The sequence below is a fragment of the Pleurodeles waltl genome, chromosome 6 (assembly GCF_031143425.1).
Source record: "Pleurodeles waltl isolate 20211129_DDA chromosome 6, aPleWal1.hap1.20221129, whole genome shotgun sequence".
Classification (NCBI taxonomy): Eukaryota; Metazoa; Chordata; class Amphibia; order Caudata; family Salamandridae; genus Pleurodeles; species Pleurodeles waltl.
In genome coordinates this window covers 1,695,723,320-1,695,750,195 of record NC_090445.1, presented here as the reverse complement: position 1 = coordinate 1,695,750,195, position 26,876 = coordinate 1,695,723,320, and the positions used below count along the sequence as shown (strand labels likewise).

Genomic DNA, 26,876 nt, shown 5'->3' with positions numbered 1-26,876 from the left:
GAGCTCTGCTGGGCTCTCAGCCCGGACACAGCAGGGCTGACCTTTCACTCGGCCCCCTCCCACCCGGAAACTTTCAGAAACGGGTTATAAAGGGATGCCACCGGACAAACCCAGGGGAGTATTCGGCGTGCGGCACCCGAACAAGGTCAGTTGGCGTTTGTGTAACTTTTGGTAACAGCTCAGGGTGTCTTAAACTATCGTTAGGTTTCTTCTAATGTAGACGTATTCGGCATTCAGGGTACTCAATCTTTAGTTACGTGAACACTATTAAAACAGTTTGTAAACCAGTGTGTTAACTCTAGAAAATGTCGCCTCTGCACAACATCAAATTGTAAATATTTTAGTTAAAGTAACTTTAGAATATTAATATGCATTATTATGTATCAGTCGGCACCACTGTTTATCAAGGTTGCGGATTTATAAAATGTTTGTGACATGCTTTGGCTATTTAAAGGTTACCACAATTATGTTTTCCATATATTCTGCAACTGATCAGCATTAGAAGATACTAATAACACTCTTCCTTTGCTGTTGAAATTCGTATCGGTGCACAATCTCGAACACGTCGCCATGTGACATACATGACATTCGTGAAACAGTGAGCTGCAATAACCCGCAGTTCTCTTATCAAGTGTCACTCAGACATGGCCAACCCCCCCCCACCCCCCCGCCCTCCGCCCTCCGCTCTGCCCCCAACCCTCATCTCGCACTTCAATACCGCTGGCATTTCATATTAGTTTTTTTCGGGGTCTGATATTTGCTTTGGTTATATTGGGTTTAAAATGCAAGTCTGCAGTATCCGAAATCGATGGATTATGTTTAAATAATTGTAACTGTTCCAAGCTCTGCATTGATCCAGGTTTCACCACAAGGATTCTGGTGAACCTTCAAAAGCACACAGAAGTTTAAAATGAGAGTCGAGGCTTTTGTTGCCCTCCAAGCCTCTTTCTGGAGTGAGTTGGCCTGAAAAGAGCCTCTTTCACCTGAAAGAGAACATCCAGTCCTGCACTGTCTGCAAGGGGATGGTACAAGGATTCTCCCATTTCCAGTGGCCTCCTGGTAAAGTTTGCTCTTCTTTCTCTGGGAGACAGCAGATCTGCTAGGGGCTTTGGCCTAGCAGCTCCCAGCTTCCACCCATGCCTGTTTCTGTGTCCTACGTAGATGTGATGGTTGGTCGTGACAGCTTTACTCCTAGTACGCTAGTATGTCCATATGGATTGACACTGGGTATGGATAGCGTGTCAGTAACTTTGCATTTCTGGAAGGTAGGTTCAGTTATGGTTGCGTGGTGTCAAACTTAGGTGCTTTGTAGTCGCTTTTCACGCACAGCGGGTGGTCCTTCGTTTGAACTTGGACTTGGCAGAAGTGGGTTCTGGGAAGTGGCAGAGTGTGTTGAGATGTGGCGATGGACCATGCAAAGTGGTGGTATGTCGCGGTGAGGTGTTACACAGAGTGACATGGCCACATTCAGTGTGTTGTAGATGGATGTGCTGTTAGAGGTTGGGTATGCTGTGATTTTGTAAGGTCTGAAGAGTGTAGGGTTGGGTATGGTGTGGTTTGTAGCCCAGTGTGGGATTGTGCAATCTGAAGTAGTAATGTGCAGAGGACTGGTGGAGCGGGTGTGATGTGTACAGATTTAGTTGTAAGTTGGCATCTTGTCACAGCTAAATGACAGAAACCAAGCATAATACAACACATCTGCTTTGGAGAGATGTAATGTGCAAAGGTGTGTTGTACTGTGTCGTGGTGTCAATTACAGAGTCAATGATAGTGACTCTGTAGTTATAGTTTGGTCAGAAGTTTTCAGTGAAATCACGATGTCTGGTTTGGCTAAATCCCTGCTCTTTTTCACAAATCTGCATAAAACGTTCCAGTCAAGTAGTAAAAGTGGTTAGGCTTTGGATTATATCAAATATCGTGGAGATCCTGCCAGACGTGGGACAGGGACAACAGTGAAATACAGTGACACAGAGGGAGGGAGCCCAGCAACAAGGGTCAGGGTGGCAGAAGGATGGAACAAGAGGAATATCACTGAGGAGCAGAGGTTTATGGTGGGACAGGGATGAGGGGAAGGATCTCCTTGGTAGGGGAATGAGTAGCATTATTATTGGGGTGGGCCAAAAAGAGGCCCACATGGCAAAGCAGAAGGCTTAGAGGGCCGGTTTTGTCCTGCCACCTGTGCCATATGACCCATAGCCACATAATACTGATGCAGCAATCAGTGACTGATCGGTCATGGGGTTTGTGTGAGCAATGTAAAATTAGGTACGCATAGCCCCCTCCCTGAGCCACTAAGGGCCAGGGGACAACATCTCCAGGGCCTAGTCATTTTTATTCATGCCAATCCAATAGTGGCCCCAGGGACCCCATTTCCTGGGGCCTCAGGTGATTTGGGAAACCCACCAAACAATATGTTGGGGGAAGTGTGGAGCATCCTGGCAGCTGCTGGAATCAGCATTGCTCCCACCTGGAGGGAGTAGCTGTTTTCCTTTCTGAGTTTCACTATCTGCAAGAGCATGGGCAGGGAAACAAAAGTCTGCTCTCACCCAACACAAACATTTTTAAAGCTCCTGCTGATATGGAGCAGACATGCCTTCGTTCTTGCAAACAGCAAATGCATGTCTGCTCCCACCCAGCGGGAGCTTTAAAAATGCTCCCACCAGGTGGGAGCAGACATATGCTTCCCTGCTGTGCTCTTGGGGGTAGGGAAATTACGGTGTCCCAGGGCTGGGCTTCCCGACACAAAGCAGCTGAGCCAACCCTCGGGGATGTGGTCCTTGGGGCCCTTACAAGCTCAAGGAGGGGGACCATGCTCCCCTCTATTCTAATTTTAGATTGGCCCTCCTGGGAGAGTGTGTTATATCACATTTTAGTATGATAATACAGCACTTTATTTTTGTAAGGTAATTACTGAGCTGGACATTGTAATCGTTGTGATTATTGGTGGACCATTGAGTTATGAGCTCTTGCCCCCACACTATAACATCAAGAAGCCTCTGACTGCTCGTTCTCTCTACTCAGAGTCAAGTGGGGACAGGGTGGTACTTGACCCAGTTGTGGAGAAGGACACCAGGACATCAGTGGCAAACTATCTCTCCCACCACGGTTGGTACCCAGCAGCCCCTGTCAGCCTGGTGATCTCCCAAACAGGGTGTGAGACCACACATCTCCATGGCTTGCATATGGAGTGTGTTGACATCTCTCATTTTAGAATAGCCATTTATAAAAGTGCATAACCAATACATCTTCAGATCACTTGGAAAATTGTCTGGCATTGCTAAAGGGTGAAACCCTATGCAATGCCACATGTAGAACTAACATAGAGTAGCTCCTCTCTGATGCAGAATGCTAGCTCCAATCAGGCTAAATTGCATTACCACTTGATTAATTGAAAATCTGAGGCTGGAATGATAGAGGAGTTTCAGTTAATGGGACATATATTGCAGGGCAGAAATCTAAATATCAAACAATCTACAAAAAATGAAGTCATGTGAGTATCAGTTTCTAAAATCTCCCACAGTTGAATTTCACTATAGGTGGCAAACATTATCCCTGCATGTAGGTGGTAATGACATTCTGTCAACAGCATAATGGAAGTGGAGGCCTGCAGAGGGGACCAACTACCAGAGCAGCGTTGTCAGGACCAGCAGTTCTTCTGTGATGCTGCCTGAGTCTGAAGATATTACAATATGAGAAGCCAAGGCTACAGACCCTTCCAGCACCCCACTCTTCCTTTTTAAGCTACTTAGAGTGACTCTATATTTGACTATTGTCTTCTGAGTGCAAATGAGAACTGCATTAGCTATCAAGGAGTGCACCACATCATCTGGACTAAAGAGGTTCTCAGGTAACAATAAAATGCCCTCTTCTATCATTCTATACACATAGGAGGTTTTGCACCATGTGGAGATAGTGCATAGGTAGAGCACACAGCTAGACCAAAAAACGTCCCTGCATCGCTGCATACCTAAATATACAGCGATGCCACCCATAGGATACGGGGCACATTGTGCAAAATGTGTATCAGAAGCCAGTTCAAAGGGCCACAGGGCATGCATGGGCCACTAGGCCCAACATTTGTGGTTAAGGCCTTTCACTCTTGATGTCCCAGGGACCAACCTACTATAGATCCTGAGCAACGAGGCAAAGTACCTCTTATGCACCCAACTCTTAGTGGTACCTGTGGAAAGCAGTCAAGACTCCCTAGGGTGGGACGTTGATACAGGTCAGTGAACATGACTCATAGCTCAAAGTGCAAACAGTACGAATAATAAACCAATGTCCCACCCAATACTCACTCTTATAGCAAAAAAGAAGCATTTCGAACTCGCATGCAGAGGTATGTGACATTCAGAAGCAATAACATGTTCCCCTTCGTGGTAGTTGTCAGGCAAATTTCTGTCCTACCCTCCTTCGTGTAATGTGTTCAGGGTTATTCCCCATTCATTGGCGGAGTTCTCCTTTTGGCTCCCCGATTGCTCCTTTGCCACTGCGTAGCAGTTGGAAGCAGGGGCGAAAGAGTTTGGGAGCTATACATAGCAAAATATTATAAACAGGTAAAAAGTGAATTACTGGGATCTTTTTCACCTCAAATTCTGAGTGACATCATAGACAACTCGAGTTTTGCTCAAGATCGCAATTTGATGTCACTCAAAACCCCTCGGTGAAAAACATCCATGTAATTAATTCATTGTTACCTATCTAAAATTCGATACTTTATAACATGAAAAAAGGCAGAACGTTTAAGTCGATCACTGAATGTAACCACAAAAATACAGTTTCAGTGCAGCTCACTAGACGTAACTGTGGCTGAAATAAGCAGCTCAGAAAGCATTTCATGTACTACCCTGTGGCACTTAAAAAACAATCTCACTGAGGGAATGCACACCAGATCTACCATCAAAAAATAACTTGTACTTTTTTCAACTATCTTTTACAGCAGACCATGGCAAGAAAACAAGAGCCGCCGAAACGTCACACGGTAAAGCTCCAGCAGAAGTACTGGGTAGATGAAACAAGCGAAGCGAAGGTGCTGGATCTTGGGGCGATCTGTACAGGAAAAGTCATCGAAAGACTTCACTACTACGACACCAGCACATTCCAACTGGCAGCCAATCAGATGTGGCTAAGTCAGAAGAACCAACAATGGCATTTGATAATAGGACCGCAGAACAGTGCGATACACCAAGGAAGAACCCCCACCAAGGCAAAGGGATTCAACAACAGCAAGAACCAGAAACACAGCAAAGGGACACATAGAGAAAAGGAGGCAGAACTCAGGCTCATCGGCGAGAAGACATCTAAACGTTCTACAGGAAAGGATGCTGCGGACACTAAAAGGCAGCTTGTCCATCTGCAAACCTCACAAGCGTGTCAACATCTTGACGAGCAGTCAATGGACCAGCCCGTAAAGGCCAGCATTAGCACCATGGATCTCAGTGGCACGTACGAGGACCTATCAAACGAGGAGGAGATGATTGAGTACTTGGCGCTAGCTCTGCACACCAATCTGGCAAGGAAGGTTGATGCAAGCTTAGACATGCAAAGCTTCTTACGGATGGCAGGAGTCCAACATTATGCTAGCTTTCATACAACTAGGGAGGCCACCTACCAACTGCAGGACACATGCACCATCACAATAGACACCGATGAAGCGTCCTCCAGAAAGGCTGGCGTCATCTCGCTGGATGTTGATGTCCTGAACATTGCCAGCGGGTTTGATGCAATAGAAAAGTTAGCGAATGAACTGGCCTTCCAGCCTCTACAGGAATAATTGAGTGAAAAGAGCTGATCGCATTTCAAGTCACCACATATCCATTCACTTAGGCTTTGAGACGCTGAGCGGCCGTATCAAGCTGAAATCAATGCCAAGAAATTGCTTTGCTTTGTGCAGGACTGTAAGTAATTCAAGGGAAATTGGATAGAGAGAGCACTCAAAGACATTTTCAATTTACTGCTTGCGGATAAAGAGCTGCTTTATGAAAACAGGGCATGTACACCAGGCAGCTTTGCATTGAGACAACCCATGTATTACCTGAAGCATTGTCCACAAGAAAATCTTTTTATCCTGATCTTGGCCTATGTTTCTGGCTCCTAAAACATGTTCTCATTTGCTAAAATGATCTTTTATGAGATCACCTGGAAATAACACGCGAGTCCCAATCTTTGCAGACGAGCACTAAAATGTGTTGCACTAATTTAGGTGCAGCACCTCTTGAATGTTCTGCTATTTTTTGTAGCATACTTCGTTTAAGGATTCCGTTTACAGAACAAAACATTGACAAATCTGCTGTTCTGGCATCCACGTCCACTCCATGGACAGAAAGAAAAGAACAGGTATTAAAAGGCAGTATAGAATGCTGTCCACAAACCCCTGATCTACCCACCCCATTAGTAGGGCCACTGGAATTATGTGATTTTGCAGCAAAGGCTTTTTCTGCATCATTATGGATTTGCTACATTTTGCCACATAGTTGGTCATCTGCTGAATAATCTGCATATTTTAACAAGAAAGAAATGTTTCTAGCTCAAAGAAATCAAAAGTTACAAAACAAATGCAGCATCATGTGTTGCTGTGCAATGGACGGCCCTTTGCAATGGTTGTCTGGTTTTCACAATGTTGCCTATTGCTTTATTTGGATGTTAAATTGGTACCACTGAAGTGAAAATTTTGCCTAGATTGTGTTATCCTGTGAAAAATTGACAAAGTAAGGAAGTAATACTCTCACAAAACGTGCTGCATTATACTGCACATTTGTTTTTTTCTTGCCAGAGGATGATATATTCAAACCTGTCACATAATGGTTTCCTCCCATGCCACATAATTACAGTGGACCTGCCCATTAGGGACAGCTATGCTGTGGGGAGCAAGAGTTACTCCGAATGGCTGCCCAGCAGCCAATCAGAATGGTGTAAACAAAGAGATTTTTTAAGGTTGTTCTGCAAAGTTGAAAGATGGGCAATCAAAGTTGCTGAAAAAAGCCTGCTCTTTCAGCAATTGTGGCCACCCGCCTTTCAGTCAATCAGGAGAAGCCCCTCTGTCTCATGAATCTTACGGACTGCAGTGCTAGCATCGAAATAAGTGCCCAAATATTGGCTGCTTTCCGTGTTCAGACATTGAATCTGCCGTTTTAAATGAGTCCACCTGCAAGTCTCATTAGTTTTGCAAAATGAAATCTGCTATGTGAACTAAGAAAAGTTAACTTCCTTGGTTTCTACTTTTGTTAAAAAGAAATCTGCTGAGCCCTAATTCTGTGACAGAACAGTACAGGGATTAGTCAAGCTTTCAAGGCGTTTGTCAGTTATCACTTTGAGAAAGCTGTTGCCTTATGTGCAAGCAACAGAATTCAGTAGTTACTAGCTGTGTGTAGCTCCAAGGAATGACCTTAAGTATCTTCAGTGAGATAGCATCATTAAAACTTCAAGTTCTAAGACACATTCAGCAATTACCATCAAACCCACCGTCATCTGGGCACTGATGTCCCTCAGCACTGAATGGAGGTGTGACTGAACACAGGTGCCAAACAATTTATTGGCATAAAACTTGGGAGCCCAACTAGGTCTAGGTCCCCTTGCACCTGCTGCAGGTGAGGCTCTGCACCTATCCACCTGCTTAGCAAACAAACATTCTTCACTAAATACTGTGAAATCATAAGGAGTGTGATTTCTGTGTACCTGATGGCTTCATCCAGGGATGTAAGTGAAATGGATGAAGTACGCAGAAGCGGTTATCACGTGAGAGTGGGCAACCACAGCTCAAACATACTCCATGTGATACACGCCTGGGAGTGGGTACACACTGTGCGAACCAGGATCATGAAGCCAAACTTTTCCCCTAGAGCTTCAGGAAACACCTCAAGACCTGGCTGTTCGAGTAGTAGCAGGACCCCCCCACCCCCATCAGCGCCTTGAGACCCTCACGGGTGAGTAGTGCGTTTTGCAAATAATATGATTCATTGATCGATAGCTGGCTGTAAGATCATGCATGGTCCATGGCCAAAGGGGAGGATTTGATTAGCATTAGGAAACACTGCTATTGCCGATACTTCATTCATCACTTGATCGAAGGTTTAATGTGCCTAAGCCACTGCTAAATTGTTAGATCAACAGTAGCACAACAGAGTTTCCAATATATTGATAATACTTCATATTCGTTTTACCGTTTTTATATAGGATTTCAGGTGTATGCAGATATATGTATATATGTAATATGATTTGTAATTTATCATCTGCTACATGATTTTGCAATTGTCAAAAGATAAGAAAAAATAAAAATCATCAAATGACTGAAAGTCATTTCTTTTCAGGATACACAATTATTCCACTGGTAAAGTGCACCGGAAGCAAAGGAAGATTCCTGGCTCCTTGAACTTGTGACTATGATGAAAACAAATGACCTGAATATATAGTGACAGATTCTACAGCCTCTGTTGTCTGCTCACTGTCCTTCACAACCATACTATAAGATTTGAGAGTAGACATGCTTTAAGAAACATGTATAGAATTATCCCTAATCATCGAACATTTAAGTCACTACAACAAATAACTCCACAGTGAATCTAATTTAAGTATCTGTTTGCAAATTCTCTCCTTACCTCTCCTCAAAATTATGGCCCTTGTTACGAAGCTGGCAGTCTCATGACCGCCAGGTTCGCAGTGGCGGTCGGACCACCGCCAATGCGGCCGTCCAAGTGCCATATTACGACCACGCAGTCGTGCTGCGCTCGGGTCGCCTCAGCACCAGGATTAGTTGTCCTGGTTGTCTGGCGGTCATGGCAGTCCTAATCTACCAGGGCAGCGCTCCAAGAAGTGCTGCCCTGGGGATTAGGATTTTGTCCTCCGCCAGCGATTTCATGGTGGTAGCACTGCCATGAAAAGACTGGTAGAGAACGGGTGCATGGGGCCCAAGGGCGGCCCCTTCACTGCCCATGCACCTACCATGGGTAGTGCGGGGGCCCCCCCCTGGCCAGTACCGTCACAATGTTCACTGTCTGCTTTGCAGACAGTGAACCCTGCAACGGATGCTGCTGCACCCTACACACTACAGCATTGCCGCTGGCTCCATTACGAGCCGGAGGCAATGCTGTAGGCTGTTTCCTGCTAGGCCAGCGGGCGGGAACTGAGGTTCTGTCCGCTGACCCAGCGGGAAACTCGTAATGGGCCCGGCGGGTAGGGAGCCACCATGGCGGCAACATCCCCATCGGAATTTCGGTGGAGGGGCTTTTCCGTCTGCCGAAATCGTACTGAGGCCCTATGTGTCATGCTTCCATATAGGTGAAGGAGAGAATCGAATAGCTCCTTGACATCCTATACCTTCCATCTCTCTATAGTTTCAATGCGTAGTAATATACAACGCATGTTCGAGGGGCAAGCTATGGCTGAGACACAGATGTCTACTTAACCAATCAGCATCATCACATAACAAATCGGCCTCACTTTCAACTCATCACCTTTTAGGACCCAGCACAAAATGGTCCACTTGAAGCCCAAACATAAGCTCACAATGCTCATACAACACTCATACACCAAGGATATGTAAGACGATCCAAACACTATGTTCACGACCAACTCTGATGACAAAATAATGAATTTATCTGTAGGAGGTCAACCTCTGAGGAAAGTCAACACAAGAAGTAGCATCATTAAAAAGGAATGAGGCTGCCCGGAGTTATAAGTATTGTAATCTACTGGTCAATGAAAGCCAAACAAAGATAATGATATTATTTAAAAATCAAACAATCTTTCAATTTAGTTACTGATACAAAATCATGTACTCGAACAAAAAAGAACAGGTTGACAACCTATCATTATGGCCCTTTCACAGGCAAAAATGTGTCCCATCCTTACTAAGAGCACATCAGCTATCACTGCCATCTGGAGCAACAACCTCAACAAACTCCATAAAGTCAGGAACCTCCTGATTCTCCAACGGCTGTCTAAGCTGCCACTAGCCACCAGGTAGGGAAACAACATGTTCACCCAAGCAAAATAAGACCACTGCAATAGACAGGCCCAACACGACTTACCCACAAAGTTTATCATAAGCAAATATTTATCATTGCTAATCCTGTGATCAGGTAACTCAGTATGACATTGCAGGTCGACAAATTTTGCCCACCCAATCTAGAAAAGGGAAAATGTTTGGTCATTTCAACCTGAATCATACCGTTTGCCAGTGTCTCCTCCAAAGGAAGTACCACCCCAGCTAATACGTAGTGAATCCCTGAACTCAAGTTAAATTAAATCCCACTCTATGGCCACTGCCCATCTCCAAAGACCCAGCATTAAAACATTACTCTACACAGCATAGGTTTAGAGGGTGTCAACACCTATTGCTGTCAACAAGGGTGTCAACAAGCTATTGATTAATTGATGGAAGGGTTGGGGTGGTATAGTGAGGGGGAAACATCACTTACAATGCAGCAAATACAACGCAATGCATTTACCACTATGCCTTTACCATGCATACACCTTTACCACTCATGCCTTTCAACAAATTTCATTCTAAAGTTATGTATGGCAAAGGTGTATGTGTAGTAAAAGTTTTAAAAATAAGTACAGGTAAGTATTAACTGGTTTGAGTGCACACACACACACACACACATATATATATATATATATATATATATATATATATATATATATATATATATATATAGGGTTTTGAGGGTTTAGGGTAGGGAATGGTTATTGGGTGGTAAGGGCATTTTTCGGTTTTAGGGTGGGTTTGGATTTTGGGGTGGTAAGGGCATTTCTAGGTTTTAGGGCAGATATGGTTTTTAGGGTGGTAAGGGCATTTTTAGGGTGGGTATGGGTTTTGGGGTGGCAAGGGCATTTTTAGGTTTTAGGGTGGGTATGGGTTTTGGGGTGGTAGGGATATTTTTGTGTTTTAGGGTGGATATATGTTTTTGGGTGGTGAGGGGTGTTTAGGGTGGGTATGGGTTTTAGAGTGCTAAGGGCATTTTTAGGGTTTAGGGTGGGTATGGGTTTTGAGGTGGTAAGGGCCATTTTAGGTTTTAGGGTAGGTATGGGTTTTGGGGAGGGAAGGGCATTTTAGGTTTTAGGGTGGGAATGGGTTTAAGGTGGTAAGGGCATTTTTCGGTTTTAGGGTGGGTATGGGCTTTGGAGTGGTAAGGGCATTTTTAGGTTTTGGGTGGGTATGAGTTTTGGGGTGGTAAAGGCATTTTTATGTTTTAGGGCGGGTATGGGCTTTGTGGTGGTAAAAGCATTTTTAGGTTTTAGGGTGATATGGGCTTTGGGGCGGTAAGGGCATTTTGGGGTTTTAGGGTGGGTATGGGTTTTGGGGTGGTAAGGACATTTTTAGATTTTAGGGTGGGTATACATCTTTGTGTGGTAAGGTGTGTTTAGGGTGGGTGTGGGTTTTAGGGTGGTAATGGCATTTCTAAGGTTTAGGGTGGGTATGGGTTTTGAGGTGGTAAGGGCCATCTTAGGCTTTAGGGTAGGTATGGGTTTTGGGGAGGTAAGGGCATTTTAGGTTTTAGGGTTGGAATGGGTTTTGAGGTAGTAGGGCATTGTTCAGTTTTAGGGTGGGTATGGGCTTTGCAGCGGTAAGGGCATTTTTAGGTGTTTGGGTGGGTTTGGATTTTGGGGTGGTAAGGGCATGTTTAGGGTGGTATGGGATTTTGGGTGGTAAGTGCATTTTTAGGGTTTAGGGTGGGTATGGGTTTTGGTATGATAAGGGCATTTTTAGGGTTTAGGGTGGGTAAAGGGATTTGGGGTGGTAAGGGCATTTTTAGGTTGGGTTTGGGTTTTGGAGTGGTAAGGGCATTTTCGGTTTTAGGGTGGCAAGAGCATTTTTAGGTTTTGGGATGGGTATGGGCATTTTTAGGCTGAGTATGGGTTTTTGGGTGCTAAGGGATTTTTTTTAAGTGGGTAGGGTAAGATATATATATCTGTGTGTATATATATATTATACTTACCTCTCTACTTGTTACCTCGCACATGCCTTTACCAACCATGCGTTTACAACGAAATTTTTGAGGTAAAGACTTATGCGTGGTAAAAACAATTCGTTGTAAGTGCATGCGTGTTAATGACGCATGCGTTGTGCTTACCACATGCGTACCCCTAATCACCACTATTGAGAGCCTCTATACTACATAAAGATTACTCCCATGCTCGTGGACTGGCAGAGAAACCCGCTCTGGTTCTTATAATACTTCCATGAGTCTGCACCATCGGCACCTTTTATTTAAGGCTACTCTGTTAAAGCTAAGTCACTTCTGTTCTCATTGGGCAACCCTTTCATCAATTGTTTTAGGTATTTTTGTTGGATATTGATGTCATTACCTCATCATGGTGTCAATGCAAAATGTGTGGGATTCATTATTTATTGGGAAATAAATGAAATGTAAATATTCAGTATCTTTACACCACGGCTGATTTTTTCGTCCCCAACACCCAGGCTTTTACATTCTACAGTACGAGTAATCATTTCCCCATATGGGTGAGGCTTTGAAAGTGAGCCCTTTGGTGTCACTGATTGTTTTTGGCTTTGGAACATTGGTGGTCAGAGACAGGAAGTTTAATCATTTTTCCCTCCTTTTCTTCTAGTTGCAGATGGACTGTGTGAAGGCCTGCATCTTTTTGGCATGTCTGTGTAGCATCTAAATCCACTTGTCTACCCACAAACATTCACCTGCCTTAAAAATGCTGTCTTGCTTGAGAACGTCATATAATCCACAATATTTCAGTTGCACCTCTGACTAGTTTATCTGGTAATAAGTCAATGGCTGAAGAGGGTTAACCCAAAGCCCCTTTGGGGATTGTATGTGTGTGTTTTGTAGTGACATGAGGTCTGCCTAAAGCTGTCTTTATCCAGAACTAAAAACAATGAAATTAGCCCTGCACTAGACTTCCTCAGCAAATGCTCTTGGTGCCGCAATTTGTATGATATTATTGGTGACAGGCTCGATATTCTTCTAATAAAACCACTAAAAGCACCTGTATTCCATGTAATATACAACAAATTGAGAGTCCCAGGATGTGTTCCAAATTGTTCTTCTTTATTATTTCTTTACTTTCACTCCAGCCAAGCCAACACGTGTTTCATCTGGGTTACATCTCCCCTGGACTTCCTCAGGACTTTTTAAGGCTGTCAACAATATATACAAAAATATCTATTATATCTCTTCCTATTCTCTGATTCTATTTCATACATAAAACAAACTATAAACCTTCACATTAGTGCATACAATCTAATTATATAGTGCCAGGTGGAAATCAAACAAACTAGTGATCTACACAAATTGTTGTGAATAGACGATTATTTTCCAATGTACTTAGGTCAATATCCTTAGTGACGTGTCTATACTCCATGTGTTCCAAAACTTGCACACACAAGTGAAGTCCCTCAACCCAACCTATTTTGTGTCAGTTATCTTAGTGCTCCTAATATCAGAACTACCATACATACCATTGTACCTGCTCTTACGGAATTCCCAAATTCCGTTTTCTCTGAAAGAACAGTTCCAACATAAATTCAATTCCTCCTGTTCCAATTTCGTTCCTATATAATAGTGAATCAAGATGATGGATTATTATCTATAATATTATTTTCTAACTCTAATTCTACCATTTATTATATTCTCATTTGTATTCACTTGCTTACCTCCTTAATAATTATTTGTCATTAGTGTGTTATTACTATTAGACCGGATGCAAACTTTCGAGCGTATCCTGTGAAGCAAAATTAAATGCCTCAGAAAGTATGCAATTATATAAGCCCCAAAGTCATTGTCAAACGCTCTATTTTATCGCTTCAAAATATATTGTCAGACTCACCTCTGAATAGATCACCTCCGTATCTCCTAACACCGCAAGTGCGTGTAAAGTAAATCAAACAGAGTACGTGTCTCCCCGCTATTCAAATAGCCCCTCCTTCATAGTGTTAAACAAAGAAAGAGGACTTCCTCATTCACTGCAACTCCGTCTGACGTTCCTCGACTGAGTCCTTTTTCTATTTACTGATCACTACTTATAAACGTAGAAAGAGGACTATCTCTTTCACGTCTGTGTACCATTACACCCAACCCACTATCAATACCTTTGCATATAGGATTATTAAACCAAATAATGCCTCATTGCTAATGTAATAACCCCTCACTACTTATAGTCGTGTTCCCATTTAAAATTTGTCTATATTTCTAGAACAACATTCCTTATTTACAGTATAAAACGAGCACAAATTATTGACATATTATAAGTTTAGTCACAATTAAATCTACAATTACATTCTAAGTGTTGATGTCTAGCAAACAATTATTACAGCTAACTATTATTTACCATAATTATCTACTCCCAAATCTCATGTCTCCTATTCGCCAAAAGTATCTACATATATCTTATTCTACACCTTATATATTGGTATTTTGTTTATATTCTCAATCAAAATAACTTATATTGAGTTAACATTCTCCTTGTGTATGCATAGTTTGCTACACATATCACCACTAGTAAATATACATACACACTATCTATCACCTATAAAATATTCCAGTTCATAGTCTGAATTCAATCCACATTCTACTGCTCGTAATCTCATTATCCACATGGATTCTTTCCTCCTTAATGCTAGTTTCCTATTTCTTCCTCGCGGACTTTTCTTGATATGCTCAAAACCAAAGAATTTAAATTATTTATGTGCATTTTTGCACTACATCCCCTCATATGTATTGCAATTGGATATCTTTCATCATCTTGTCTGATGGCTCTCCAATGTTCTGCAATCCTGGCCTTAAGTGGACAAATTGTACTACCAACATAAATCTGTTGACATTTACAAATCAACATGTATATTATATAAGTAGTATTGCAATTTATATATGTTTGTATTATATATCTCTTATTGTTAACTCCAAAAAGTATTTCTGTGCTTGACATGCCCATTTGCATACTCCACAACTACCACATTTATAAAAACCTTTATTATATGTATCTAACCAATTTGTATCTAATGGTTTGTTTCGATAACTAGGACATAAAGAACTACTCAACGTTTTTCCTTTACGGTAAGTAGCTATTGGTTTCCTGCCAATATATTTTCTCAATGTCTGATCCTGTAAAAAGATCTGCCAATCTTTCCTCATACTTTTCAGTAGTATAGCTGAGTGTTCTGTATAGTCCAGAATTACTCTTATTTTATCATCTTTATCTTTCCGTTTTTTCTTTGCTGTCAATCCCAGTGTTTGTTGCCGAGGAAACGAAATGTCTTTCCCAAAGACTTTTTCACAATCTCTTCCTTATATCCTCTAACTAAAAAGCATTTCCTCATGTCATATAAACATTAATGGAAATCTTTATCTCTACTACAGTTTCTTCTTATCATCTCTCCATATGATATTGCTTCTATTTGACATCCAGGGTGTGCACTTGTAGCATACAATATTGAATTACAAGATGTCGGTTTTCTGTACAATTTGCATTCAATCTTATTATCAACCACATATAATTCCACGTCTAGCAATTCTATATGCGTTGTGCTATACTGATAGGTAAATTTCATATTCACCTCATTACTATTTAAGTAGTCACAAAACATTTTTCATTTCTCCAGAGTTCCTGTCCATATCATAAAACAATCATCTATATACCTCCCCCAATAGAGGATGTATATATGCCAATCTGCTGCTCCATGTCCCCATATCCAGGTCTCCTCAAACCAGCCCATAAACAGATTAGCGTATGAGGGATAAAATCTCGACCCCATCACAACTCCTTGCTTTTGTCTAAACCATTCTCCATTAAATAGAAAGTAATTGTGATTAAGAATAAGATCCATCATTTCTATTAACATATCTGTATGATCAAATAAACTTGATGACCTCTTGTTTAGCATATGTTTAATAGCATAAATACCTGATTGATGTCTTATGCTTGTGTATAAGGCCTCTACATCCAATGTCACCATATACATGTTTGATTCCCAATTCATATCTACAAGCATACTCAACAAATGTTTAGTATCTTTGATATATGATGGAAGACTCGCTACCAGCGGTTGCAAAAATATATCTACAAATTCCGATATTTTTTCTGTAGGTCCTCCTATTCCGGATACTATCGGTCTCCCTTGGGGAAACAAAAGATTCTTATGTATTTTCGGTAAAGTGTAAAAACAGGGAAATTTAGGACGATCAACTCGTAAATATTTGTACTCATCATCATCTAGTATATGTTTCTCAAACCACGTTTTTAACATCCTATTAATATAACTGGTTAGATTTACAATAGGATTGTGCTTCACTCTCTCATAGCATGCAACGTTGTTCAATTGTGTGTAGATCTCTTTGTCATAGTCACATCGATTCATAATTACCACATTTCCTCCTTTATCTGCTCTCTTTATAAATATAGCATTATCTCTTTTAAGAGTTTTTAAAGCCATATTTTCTTTGTAATTCAAATTATACTTACTCCTTATCTCAAAAGCTGTTGTCATTTTTTTATTTAGACCCTTACTAACCAATTTATAAAAAAAACATCTATATTGTTGTCTGTGGATAATTTGGGTATCCATGTGGATTTTTGTCTAAGATCACTGCTCGATATTTTTCTATGTCAATATTCTGACTGTATTCTCAGATGAGATACCTTATCAAAGAATTCTATGTAATAAAAACTCAAATCATAGAAAGGTTCAGCTTGAACCTCTTTCTTCCCTTGATGGAAATGAGTGGATTTAGGTAGACTGGAATGGGGTAGATTGGGTTAGAATTAGGTAGATTGAAGTGGGGTAGATTGGGGTGGAGTGGGCTAGATAACTTGGTGTGGGGTAGATTATAGTGGAATGGGGTAGGTTGGGTGGAGTAGAGTGGGGTAAATTAGAGTGGAGTAGATTAGGGTAGACTGTAGTGAAATGGAGTGGTGTGGGGTGATTGGGGTACATTGGAGTGGTGTGGAGTAGATTGGACTGGGGTAGATTAGGTTAAGGAGGTATGGAGTGGAGGGGCATGGTGTGGGAAGCATGTTGTGTTGTGGAGTAGATTGGAGTGGTGTGGAGTCGGGTGACATGGCATGGAATGTCGTAGGGTGCCTTAGAGTGAAGCAGCGTAGAGTGGAGTGGCATGTCATTGAGTGGAATGTCATAGAATGGAGTGGCGTGGCATAGAGTGAAAGATTATACAGTAGAGTGGCATAGTGTGGCATGGTGTGGTAGCGCACTGACATTACAGACAACACATTTTCAATTGAAATTACCTTTACATTTGCACCAAAATACAGTTTTACTGCACACAAACGATGTGTGCAAATGCCATCATCTAGTGTATTGATGTGTTTTGGTCATATTGAAACATGTTTCCATCACACTTCAGAATTACAAAAAAAATGTTCTTCATTTGTACTAATTCTGACATATTCTGAAACATCAGCACAGTTCATTTGTTTGTGCATTGTTACTCAGCAAGATTGTCACTTAAATTCTGTTACTTTGAAGTCAGAGAAAGAAAAGTAAACACCAAGCTCCCTTGGAAGGGAGAGCACGACATTTGACCTCTGACTTCGAATGCGCATCAAATGTGGCAAGATAACAACAAAATTTAATGGCCTGTTTAAAGATAGCGAGTTTATGGAAAAATACAGTAAACAAGGTTTGCACAACCAGAGGGACAAACTCAAGCTGGGCAGCAAATAAAGTCAGCACATTGAGAGTCAGAAAATGTGAGTTCCAAACCACAATGCCAATGTACGCAACTGGCGGAATGCATTCCTAGGTCAGCTTACTGAATATCCCCAGATGTTTTTAGCAAACTAAATGTTTTTAGCAAGCTGTGCTGTCTGGTGGACTTCAACCTAAAAAAGACCTGTCACCACTGTATAGAAATGACATGGACTACCTCATTCCATTCACAATATTACACAACAAACTGCCAATGGAACAATGCAGATGACAAATATGACAGTCTAATTCTGCTGGATTGATGGCTTATATCCCAATGATCCAATATATCTCAGCAAGCAATGCCAGCTGCCGCCATGCTGGTACCTCACCTCTGAAACCCTCCAGCCCCCCTCAATGGTAGGCTATGAATATGCTGAATTGTTTTGGTTCATTTACTCTGCATTGAGTTTGTGAAGTGTAATTTGAAAACTTATCCCTTTATACTGCTCAGAAAACATCAGTATAGACCAGCGCCTTGAAACAAACGTTGGTTCTGTTGTGCACTATATGTCCTCATGTGCATGTGAAACATTTAAGGACTCGCATTTTCGTTCTGACATTTGGTTAATTTATCCCTCATCAGTCCCTCCCCTCAGCTGATTCTGAAGCCCAGGGCTGGTGCCTTTGTAATCTTCTGGGACATGTCTGGCGGCTGAAAAGTAACATATGGTGTGTTGTTTTATTTCTATCCATCACTTTGCTGTGATAGCTCTATATTTTCCACTGCTAAAAGTGCTTTGAGGCAGAGTTTGGTGGTTAGTAGCGCTTTATAAAATGCTATTACAAAATAAAGAGTGTAGTAGTCCGTGAACCCTACCAGCCCCTTACTACCTCTTTAATGCTATGCGTCATGAACCATAAACCCCCTTACCATCCATTTAGGCACCCTTCCCTGAACCATAAAGACCCCTTAATTAAACCCTTCCTTGAACTATAAAAGTCCCACATTATCCCTTAATGCTATTTTTTCTAAACCTAAAACCCCTTACTTATAATTATTGATACCCTTATTTGAACCCAAGAAAACCCTTAAAACCGCGTAATTCAACGCTTTCCTGAACTCTAAAAACCCTGAAGTATCCCTTAATGGTGCTCATTCCTGAATGCCAAAAAAACCTTACTACCTCATAGCACTGCCCTTCCCTAAAGCCTAAAAAAACATTTTCACCCTCTTACACTACCCATATCTGAATCGTAAAAACCCCGAACCACCTCTTAATGCTATCCTTCCCTGAATCTTGCCAATAACATACTATCCCTTAATGCTATCCTTCCCTGAATCCTGCCAATAACTTACTAGCCCTTAATGCTATCCTTCCCTGAATCCTGCCAATAACTTACTATCCCTTAATGCTATCCTTCTCTGAATCCTGCCAATAACGTACTATCCCTTAATGGTATCCTTCTCTGAATCCTGCCAATAACTTACTATCCCTCAATGCTATCCTTCCCTGAATCTTGCTAATAACTTACTATCCCTCAATGCTATCCTTCCCTGAATCTTGCTAATAACTTACTATCCCTCAATGCTACCCTTCCCTGAATCTTGCTAATAACTTACTATCCCTTAATGATATCCTTCCCTGAATCCTGCCAATAACGTCCTATCCCTTAATGCTATCCTTCCCTGAATCCTGCCAATGACTTACTATCCCTTAATGCTATCCTTCCCTGAATCTTGCCAATAACGTACTACCCCTTAATGCTATCCTTCCCTGAATCTTGCCAATAACTTACTATCCCTTAATGCTATCCTTCCCTGAATCCTGCCAATAAAGTACTATCCCTTAATGCTATCCTTCCCTGAATCCTGCCAATGACTTACTATCCCTTAATGCTATCCTTCCCTGAATCTTGCTAATAACATACTATCCCTTAATGCTACCCTTCCACAAATCCTACAAAACCCTTACTAGTCCCTCCCATTAATATGCTCCACTGTACTATAGCAGCAGGATGCCCCCCGGTCTTACATGCACCTTTGCCCTATAAGTTATGACATTTTTGATTTATTTGTTGCCTCAACGTTTTTTATTCTCTGTTTTCAGTATGAGACATTGTTGACACAACTGTTTTTCAGTCAAACTTTTCCCACAATATTTCAGTGCAAATCAGTTAGCTAAGCAACAATGAATCCACAAGGAAAGCCAAGTCCAAAGTTCAGCAAAGCAAGTCTTAATGAACGGAAAGTCAAGGTGACTTCGGAAGGGATAGGCACATATATATGATATTTCTATAGCTCAAATCTAGCCAGAAGGCAGCTGAACATGGTAAATGGCCATAGTCTTTCTGAGAAGTCCACAGTTGGCACTGATGAATGTAGGCATTGCCAAGTGCCAAGGCTGCGTAGTCTTGATTACACCTTCCGCCTCCACCTCTTCCTTCCACCAGCATTCACACCCGGACCCCTTACTTCACCCTTGAGAGTACTTTTCATCCCTGCTTTCTCCCTTTGTCACTATGGGCCTGATTCCGAGTGAGGCGGGCGGCGGTAGCCGCCCGCCTCGCGGGAACCGCCATATGGCCGCTCCGCGGTCAAAAGACCGCGGAGGCCATTCAGGCTTTTCCGCTGGGCTGGCGGGCGACCGCCAGAAGGCCGCCCGCCAGCCCAGCGGGAAACCCCTCCCCACGAGGAAGCCGGCTCCGAATGGAGCCGGCGGAGTGGGTATGTGCGACGGGTGCAGTTTGCACCCGTCGCGTATTTCAGTGTCTGCATTGCAGACACTGAAATACACAGTGGGGCCCTCTTACGGGGGCCCCTGCAATGCCCATGCCATTGGCATGGGCACTGCAGGGGCCCCCAGGGGCCCCGCGGCACCCCCTACCGCCATCCTGTTCCTGGCGGGCGAACCGCCAGGAACAGGATGGCGGTAGGGGGTGTCAGAATCCCCCATGGCGGCGCAGCAAGCTGCGCCGCCATGGGGGATTCCAAGGGCAGCGGAAAACCGGCGGGAGACCGCCGGTTTTCCTTGTCTGACCGCGGCCAAACCGCCGCGGTCAGAATGCCCGGCGGGGCACCGCCAGCCTGTTGGCGGTGCTCCCGCATCCCCGGCCCCGGCGGTCCTTGACCGCCGGGGTCGGAATGACCCCCTATGTCTTCCATCTTTCTCTTCCTCTTCCATTCCTCCTTTTGTGTTTTCCACTCCCCTGCACTGGGTCAAAGTTTGACAAGGAAGAATAAGGTGCCAGTCGTAAAAAGTGAGTGCTGGGGGCCCCACTTGCAACCACCGGCTCAAGTTAACACATTTAAGGTCACAAATTTCACCTCGTTTTAAGGGGCGAAGCCTCTCATCCCACAATGTTCCAACAAGACTCCGATTATCATCCTCCTTTGGGATACCGGGCGACTTGTAATATGTGACCTAAGTATAAAAGTTTTGCCCCTTTAGCAGGGCATCAACATTAGTGGTGGCTTGTGGATTATTAAAGTGGTGGGGCCCAAAAGCACTAGCTTCTGCCTTGGGCCTAGGTTGCCGACCCTCGGGCCAGACTTCACATTGCACACAAACAGTTGAAGGCATGCACAGACATTCACACATACATACAACTGCACTCCCAAGCACAATAACAAGCACACACTCACACGTTTATACACAAAAACTTAACTGGGCAGGCCCACGATTTCTGACTCCCGCATGTCGGCAACAGCCAGAACCACGAGCCTCTACCCAATCAGAAGCTGGAATTAGGTTGAAGTATCCGAGGTAGACCTTTTTTCTCTATTACAGCTTCTGATTGGGCAAGAGGGCATGTGATTGAAGCTCTGTTACCTGACAAGCTGGGTGTCAGATATGTATTATGTATCTGTGAGGCCAGGCTGTAACAGCTCCTGTCTGACGCATGCGCATTAAAGCTAGTGAAGCCCTCTTCTGTAGGCAAGATAATATTACATCTTTTACATCCAAATAAACAATCAGTGGGATAATCTCTCACAGGTAGCTGCTGCTGATTAAAATCATGGGTGGGTGGAACTCGCGGAGCTGTACTCCACAGAATTCCATGGAAGTATCTAAAAACTCAGCAAGATTCCGTGGAGTTTCGCGAGTGCCGGAAATCTGATACATCGCACTCCTGCTTGTTATGCGAGGTACAATCAGCGCGAACGGCACCACACAGTGCGCCAAAGTGCGCTACGTCTTTCTGCCGCTCGAGTAGATTTTCTCAGCCATGAACACCTGTGTTGATAAATCTTGCTGGGAGGCGGTATAGCGCTTGATCTTCTCGCTTGCCAGCTTAATGTGGGCAAGCCGCATGCAAGAAAACATCTACCGCGCAGCAGTTGGCAGAGTTTTTCTGGAAGTCCGCTATACAAGCAGAGCGTGGAGTAGGAAAAACTGCATGAACTCCGTCGTGGGAGCGAAGTTTACCACCTAATCAATATACATCTCACGGTTAACCACACTGAACCCACATATGCACAAAACTGCATTGAAAGTGTGCAAATAAAATGGCCACCATCGACCTTGGTCTAAACCTCATGGAATCAAAGCAGCAGCAAAGTCTTCCAGCACTGGAGTCAAGACACAGAGCACATAGCAAGCATCTGGACAGGGCATGCATCCTCTCCCTCACCCCAGGAGGACTATTACAAGGGAATTCATTAGTTAGATCCATCTTTCAGTCACTAAACACAATAACACAGGACCGCCCTGACTGCAGCCAATGGGGAATGCCACAGCATGCGGTCAGGGCCCCCTCATTCTGAAAACTGTACCAGATCACACGCGGTTACAACACACCATACAGGCGCTGACTGCGCCGCATATTGTGCGTCCAATAAACCTAAACTTGGATTGTACTACGTTTACAAATTACATCTTTGTTTTTGTGGTGCATGGTCTATTTTATGGCTTCCTTTCTGAAGGAGCACCTTGTGGAAGAAACTGTACCGGCCGCAGGAAGCTAAAACAATTTACTGGTGGCAAATAACTTATTGACTAGTGCACTTGCATGTGACAGCAGCTTTCACAGCCTTTAAAAACCGTCATGAAGCCCATTTAGCAATTATTAATGCGGGTGCAATCAATAGGCGCGTTCATACTCATTTACAATTGATTCCCTGCCCTTGGGGAATAAACCAAACAATTTAACTCCACGCTTTTTATTCGTTTGTTGCGCCATTTTGTGCAGTAAAATATGCCATGTGCTTCTGCATTGGAGCGCTTTGGGCCTTGTAAACATGAAGTGTTGTAGAGTCCTGGGGACACTTAAGGAAAGAACACAAAAAAGGAAATTAAAAACATATGCATCATTCCACGTAGGAAAAGAGTAAATTAAGTATTCCTAACTGGAGCTTGAAACTCCTCTAAGCCCCATTTTCTAAGTTATAAGGTAACTCTATATACAAGCATTGGCAAACGCAACGGGTCTGGCATATGCTTTCGGCCTTTTGGCATTGTCAATGTGTGTTTTATTTTGACAGGATCTTTTGCAAAAGTGTAGTGGTGGGAAAACCGCCAGGCCCTTGTCAATTTGAAAAAAATGGCTATAAACAAATATATTTTTTTAACACAAACAGCACACACTGGCATAGTATCCGTGCCACGTAAGGTAACTACTTTGTGTGTGGATGTGCTCCTTGTGCAGAATGACATCACTCACAGTGAAGGTAGCCAATGGCTAAAGTGGGCTGCCGCATGACGTATGCTGTAGTGGGTGGAAGAAAAATGTGAATGACACAATAACGGACCAATGAACGTAGAGTGCCAGGTGAAAGTCTTTAAAAGTATATTGCGCTTATAATTTTACTAAAACCAAAAGGTCTTGACTAACACCAGACATAAAAATCGGTGGGGAGCACCCAGGATCTGCAGTCACGTTCCCCGAGACCCAAGGAAGGACCCTTGATTCACTATGTTCAAGGAAGGAATGAAAGATCTCCTATAGCAAAGCTTACGCATCCTTCTAACTCCGCCCCCTTGACAGGCCCTCTTCTGAGCAGAGTCCCTGCAGACCACTAGTTAACTCCTTCTTCATTTACAGTCTGCTATCTAAGAGCCTACTATCCAGTTTTGAACGTGTACATATGCAAATACTGCACTTTAGCTGCACTGCAATTTTTAAGATCATTTCCGGGGAAAAGCAGTATCTGTACGACTAATTTTCAAAAAGAGCGGTTCATTTTGCCACTGTTTTTAAGAATGCTTACCTTAATGTTGCTTTTTCTACCTAAACTCATTGTTAGACCTGACAACCTTAGGGTGGTCATCCTCAACTTTTTGCCTGCTTCCCTCCACTTTTCAACACTGTTTTTACTGGTTTTTGGACCCTGCGCACTTTACCACTGCTTTAACCAGTGCTAAAGTGCATATGCTCCCTCCCATAAAACATGGTGACATTGGCGCATACCCAATTGGCTTATTTAATTTACTTATAAGTCCATAGTCAAATGCGCTACATGTGCTCGGGCCTGTTGATTAAATGCTTCTAGTGGGCCTGCAGCACTAAGTGTGCCACCCATACAAGTGGCCCCTTAACTATGCCTCAGGCCTGCCATAGCAAGGCCTGTGTGTGCAGTTTCACTGCCAATTCGACTTGCCATTTAAAAGTACTTGCCAAGCCTTAAACTACCCTTTTTCTACACATAAGTCACCCCTTAGGTAGGCCCTAGGTAACCCATAGGGCAGGGGGTGCTAAGTAGAGAAAAGGCAGGACATGTACCTGTGTAGTTTATATGTCCTGGTAGTGTAAAGGACCTAAATTAGTTTTACACTGCTGTGAGGCCTGCTTCTTTCATAGACTAGCGTTAGGGCTACCCTCATATACTGTTTGAGTGGTAGATTATGATCTTCACTCAGACAACCCCAAACACAGCATGCTCAGTCACACCTGCACACATCTGCATACTGAATGGGTCTTCCTGGGCTGGGGGGGGGGTGGAGGGCCTGACACTAACATATCAAAGGACAGTGGCCTGCCCTCACACAAAGGACTGCCAAACCCCCTACAGGGACCTTGGCAGACAGGATGGAACTGAAAGGAGACCTGGTGCACTTCTAAGCCACTCTTTGAAGTATCCACCACTTCGAAGGCATATTTGGGTATATAAACTGGGCCCCTGACCCTACCAACTTAGACACTTCTTGACAAGATACCTACTAGAAAAGGAAGTCTGAATCAGAACCTTCAACCTGCTAAGAGAAGCTGCCTGGCTGCCCAAAAGACTCACCGACTGTTTTGCTGTGAAGGCCCACTGCCTTCCTGTTGCCCTTCTTCCTTGCTGACCTCTGGCTCTGCTTTGAAGTGCTCTCCAAGGGCTTGGATTGAGCTTGCCTCCTGTTTCCCGAAGTCTCAGGGCCAAAAAGACTTCATCTCTGCTAAGAACTCCTTGTGTGGTGAAAATCGACGCACAGCCTGTCAGAATCGACGCACAGCCTGCCCTGCAGTGAGAAAATCGCAAACCGGAACGACACAGCCCGGCTCCCCGAGTGGAGATCGCTGCAGTGCTAGCCTTGTGACCGGAACTTCGACGCACCACCCACCGGATCGATGCATGGCCAGGCCGGAATGATGCAGCCCAACGTCATGAGAGAAGAATCAACGCAGAGCCTGCTGTGCAGCAGAAATTTCCCTGCATCACCAACCGGATCGACGCAGCTCCTGTGACTTCGTCCTGCACACTCAGGATTTCTCCGCATCGTCCCCAGGGCATCCAAATACCCCGAAACCCGAAGAGGATCCAAGCCTGCATGCCGGAAATCGACACAAAGCCCTTGCTGTGTGGAAAAGCGTTGACGCATCATCTGTGTGCACCTTGAGAAAACAACGCACACTTCCCCTTTTTCCACGCATCTCCAGGTACTTTGCGCTCGCTAGAGACCATTGTTATTTTTAAGAGCTAAAGACTCTATTTATTATCACAAAAGTGATATTTCAACTTGTATTTATCAAATCTTGATAGTTTTGACCTTAATTTACTCAGATAAATATTCTATATTTTTCTAAACCTGTGTGGTGTATTTTTATAGTGTTTGGCACTGTGTTGTTGCATTATTTATTGCAGCAATACTTTACACATTGCCTTCTAAGTTAAGCCTGACTGCTCATTGCCAAGCTACCAGAGGGTGGGCACAGGATAATTTGGATTGTGTGTGACTTACACTGACTAGAGTTAGGGTCCTTCTTGGACAGTGGGTAACCTGACTGCCAACCAAAGACCCCATTCCTAACACTCGTGTTCTAATCCAGTGTATTATGATGTCTGTGACAAAGAGCTTAAACTTTAAATATTTAAATTAAGTGATTCATTTGAAATTCTAAAAGTTTTACATGAAATCCAATAGATCGCCTCACAGAAGAAATTGACTTTGGATGATGACCAACTTTATATAGAGTAAAATGTAGGCCTGCCAAAATGTTAATCATTAGTAAAATTTCTGAAGTTTGCACTATGGTTGTTAGGTGAAATTCCTGACATTACATCACTTCACGTAAATATGCGGCATTCACAGTAAAAATTTAACCCAAATGCATGCAAACACTAGAACACAAGCAGCAGCAGTTCAATGTGTTTCTGTCTTTTAGTGCTATTGTTAGCACAAAAATTTACAAGAGGACACACTGAAATCTAAAATATAGTACTAATTGATGGATTCACATTTCACATAAATATGCAGATTTATGCGTAATTTTGCCAACATTTTGCATATTTATGCAAAGCAAATTATGCACATTTTGCACACCCTGGAAAACTATACAGCTCCTGTGCTCCTTGTTAGCCGCTCAAAGATTCGGTCATCCTTCAAGCACAATACCCAATAATAGGAGGCAGAGATTTGGAGAACCGCAGACTGTAGATCTTCTAAACTGCAGAGCAAAGGAAAGATAGTGTCCATTTGAAGTGGGCAATTAGATGACTTTTTTTTTTTTACTGTTCCTCACCTTACCTGGCAGTAAAAATAAAACAAAACTCCACTCCAAGGGAGAAAACTCTGAAGGTGTGGAGGTCATTAATTTTACTTTCCTCAAAAACAAACTATTGCTTTGAACGTTTGTTTAGAAAAAAACAAAGAACAACTTTGTACAACTTTGACAGCGGGCCATGTTTGATGGAGCCATCCGTCAACATTGCCAACATAGATAGGAAGCGCCATGAGGATGTTTACTGCCAATGTTAAATGATGTCCACAAGGCCGGTGCACATCTCTAAGTTTGGGGGACAAGAGGACCATCAGGATGACGGAGTAATTTACTCCAT

The 26,876-nt window shown here is 43.1% G+C and overlaps 2 protein-coding genes across 3 annotated transcripts in view; one reads left to right on the top strand and one right to left on the bottom strand.

The window, feature by feature from the left end:
- The window catches only part of RALGPS1 (Ral GEF with PH domain and SH3 binding motif 1), a 1,336,836-nt gene that overhangs the window by 1,167,788 nt on the left and 142,172 nt on the right, over positions 1–26,876 (bottom strand). The gene's annotated exons all lie outside the window — the stretch shown is intronic.
- LOC138301366 (uncharacterized) lies at positions 8–8,252 on the top strand. The gene is made up of 2 exons (XM_069241776.1): positions 8–145; positions 4,940–8,252. Exons 1-2 carry the CDS (start codon positions 95–97, stop codon positions 5,771–5,773), a joined length of 885 nt encoding a protein of 294 aa, XP_069097877.1. The 5' UTR covers positions 8–94; the 3' UTR covers positions 5,774–8,252.